Here is a 3,116-nt window from a genome sequence, read left to right as displayed (position 1 = left end):
CTTATCCCATCCAAGATTGATTGGCTGTAATAATTGACTTTGCATGAATTTTTAATAACCATTTGAAAGTGAAGATGGAATACTGTATCTCCTAGAAACTTCCTGCAAGACATTCATTTGTGATAAAATCATGAAGATTATTTAGTAATGCTTCATCAATATCACTACCACCTAATGAGATTGTCACACTTAGCTCAAGAACTTTGAAGTTCACATTGGGTTGATCAAACAATGCCTCATCATTAGATAGCTTCTTTAGTCTACCACGATTCTTCTTTGGTTCTATGCTTAAAACCTATTGGATTGTTTGAGTTAGTAAATTTTCCCATCCGTGATTCTCTTGCTCTATTTTTTATTTTTGACATTTTCTTATGTCATAGGCGAAGAGAGAGAAGAATATGTAATAAACATTCTACTCATTGTAGAGGCCCCTATTAAGCACATGTGTAATAAGAATTGGGCAAATTGTTTTGTTTTTAAGAATGTCGGTTGGGAATGTGAATAGTGTTTTATAAATTTTTATAAAATTTATTAACATATTTAAATATTAAATTATTCAAAATAAGCTAAGCATTTTAAAATTTTAGCTTCTATCATGCGGGTTTGAAACCTTAGTATAGGCATTGCTATATTAAAGGAGCACATAACCTCTTACATGTGTGAATGTAGAACTTCCAAAATTATGGAAAAAATATTTTAAGAATGTGCCACAATTTAATGGTTGCACTTGCCTGCAACCATTAATTAACAAGGAAATAAGGAAATGAATTATGTAACAAGGACTACTTAAAAGTAGTAACCTTAATTAATATAAGGTTTAGGAAAGTTTTCTTTTAATATTGAAGAAAGCGAAGGTTTTTTGTGAACACTTGCACCTGAGCAAACTCTTTATTTCCACCCTTTGGGGAGAGAGGTGAGTCAAGAATGACACTCGTGTACCTAGATTCCATATGATCTTGAGGCCTCCGAATTTACATATCTAAAAATCAAAATAATAATTATAATAGCTTTAATAATACGAAAAAAGGCTAACCTTATTGTGTGGTCTTGAGGCCACCGAATTTACATATCTAAAAATCAAAATAATAATTATAATAGCTTTAAGAAAGGCTAAGCTTAGTGAGAGAGAGAGAGAGAGAGAGGATGGGTGCCACGCAGCAGATCGCCAAGCGCATCCCCAGAATCAAGTTCCCCGTCCGTCGACCGTCTGCATCTTCACCCGCACCAGGTAACACATCTGTAACATCTGCTGTCGTAGGAAATGGGCGAGTTTAATTAGGGTTTGTCTTGCTAACCCTAGATTCTTTACAATTTCCCTCACTTCGGCTCGCTAAATTTTGTTTTAGGTTTTGCCTCCCTAACCCTAGTTTCTGAACACTCCTAAATACGACATTATTTGTTATTATGGGTTAGGTTTAGGGTTAGAGTTAACCCTGTTTCAGGGTTTGGGTAAGTCTAAACCTATTTTAGGGTTCCGATAGGTCAAGCGCAGGCGGCCGAGATCAATGCCTCAGCAGCAGCAGCACAACATGTATCCGATGTGCCCGCATCCCCTCAGCATCAAGGATCTGGTGGGAGTGCTTCCAGCCAACCCCACCGCACCCCTGTCACTGACAGAGAGATTGAAGCCGTTATGGTAAGGCTTCCCTCTTTTGTTTTTTCATTACTGTTCATCCATGCCCTCACCACAAGGTCACCATACATCACACAAACTTGCCAGAGGCAAACCCTCTACCACTCCCTATGTTGGATATGAGGCCGGCCTATGTGCATGTCTTCGGTCCATTGTATACTAGTGATGGCCAGGATATGCAAGTTTGGACATACTGTTTGATTGTTGCAATGTATGTTTGTGTAGCTTGGTGGCGTTTTCTGACGACGCAGGGCAATCGACCGATCAGGAGTTTTCTGCCCGAGAGGCAATGCTATCGACCAATGAGGATCAGAGGATGGTAGTGTGCTTGCAAGGTTTGATTTGTGCGAAAGGAACAAGAAAGGAATGGTTTTATCTGAAAAATCCACCCAGCTTTTCAACTCTGGATTATTATTATGGTAGCAAAGCCAATATATAAAAGCTTGCTATCAAAACTTGTGCGTGCCTTAATAATATTGTGTGTGGCATGCACTCATCTGTTTTGATTAAGTCACAAGGTCACTGGAAGGTGTTAAGTCACAAGGTCACTGAAAGGTGGTGTTTTATATAGAATGAAATGAAGCACTAGTCCAACTTAGATGGGCCTGAATTCTACTTGAAAAGGTTTTGCAAATCCAACTAGAGGACGACAAGGGTGCATGACACTAAAGTAGTTCAAAAGCAATTACTGCCATCATGCATGTATGCGTTTTTGTATGCAACTTGATTTTTCGACTCGCGATCTTTGAAGTGAAAGTTGAACACATGGCTTATAAATCACAATAGGTCAACTTTTGGTTCTCATATTGAAAGAGTAGTGGAAGCACCCTCTGATTTTGTAGTATGGCATGCTGTTCAGTCTCAACCTCTTGTGTGTGTGTGTGTGAGAGAGAGAGAGAGAGAGAGAGAGAGAGAGAGAGAGAGCTTAATATCATTGGGAGGCCATAGTGGCCTTTGAGATCAAAGTGGTACAACTTGTAATATGTGTGCAAACTGAATGCAAATTGAGATCAATTATGATTAAGGATCAAAATCAAGTGAAATGTGAGGCCAGATGATTCATGATTGGTCTTGGCTATATACTCCTCACAAGGAGAGTTTTTCAACACAAGGTTACAAAGATGCTTGAGAAACCTTGTCTTGTAAGGAGTCGTGACAGGGGTTTGCTTGGTCCACCCCATCAAAGATCTCGTAAACACATACCTAATCCATGATTAGTCCTAACTAAGTGTCGCAAAGAAAAGCTAACCACATGACCAAAGGCTCTACTCCCTAGAGCATCCTCGAGCCTAGGGTCTAAGGCTCTAGTCCTCATAGATCCATGCTAGTCAACCTTAGCATCGTATACCATGAGGGTTTGCCAAAAGCTTACCTTGACAGGTCTCTAGGGGCTTGTATGGCTGGCCAGCAGGGTCTATGCCCTCCTAGAGTTGGTTAACTAGGGTCAATGGTCATTGTTGGCTCCTTTTGTGGTCCCTTTGGT

The 3,116-nt window shown here is 39.7% G+C and overlaps 1 protein-coding gene across 1 annotated transcript; it reads left to right on the top strand.

Annotated features, from left to right (window-relative positions):
* Positions 1 to 1,070: 1,070 nt before the first annotated feature.
* Positions 1,071 to 2,256, top strand: LOC147622024 (uncharacterized). Its single transcript, XM_086823087.1, has 3 exons — positions 1,071 to 1,228; positions 1,482 to 1,636; positions 1,859 to 2,256. Exons 1-3 carry the CDS (start codon positions 1,144 to 1,146, stop codon positions 1,874 to 1,876), a joined length of 258 nt encoding a protein of 85 aa, XP_086679213.1. The 5' UTR covers positions 1,071 to 1,143; the 3' UTR covers positions 1,877 to 2,256.
* Positions 2,257 to 3,116: the final 860 nt, after the last annotated feature.

Source organism: Cibotium barometz, chromosome 29, assembly GCF_041138505.1.
Source record: "Cibotium barometz isolate CiBa-2024 chromosome 29, ASM4113850v1, whole genome shotgun sequence".
In the NCBI taxonomy this organism is placed as follows: Eukaryota; Viridiplantae; Streptophyta; class Polypodiopsida; order Cyatheales; family Cibotiaceae; genus Cibotium; species Cibotium barometz.
Note: the sequence above shows the minus strand (reverse complement) of the source record. Positions and strands in the feature narration are given on the sequence as shown.

What these genes read in the sequence shown, in the direction of transcription:
- LOC147622024 (XM_086823087.1), top strand. Translation starts at nt 1,144, where the DNA reads ATGGGTGCCACGCAGCAGATCGCCAAGCGCATCCCCAGAATCAAGTTC. An exon ending in TGCATCTTCACCCGCACCAG is followed by an intron (nt 1,229 to 1,481) that starts GTAACACATCTG and finishes GGGTTCCGATAG; the next exon opens with GTCAAGCGCAGGCGGCCGAG.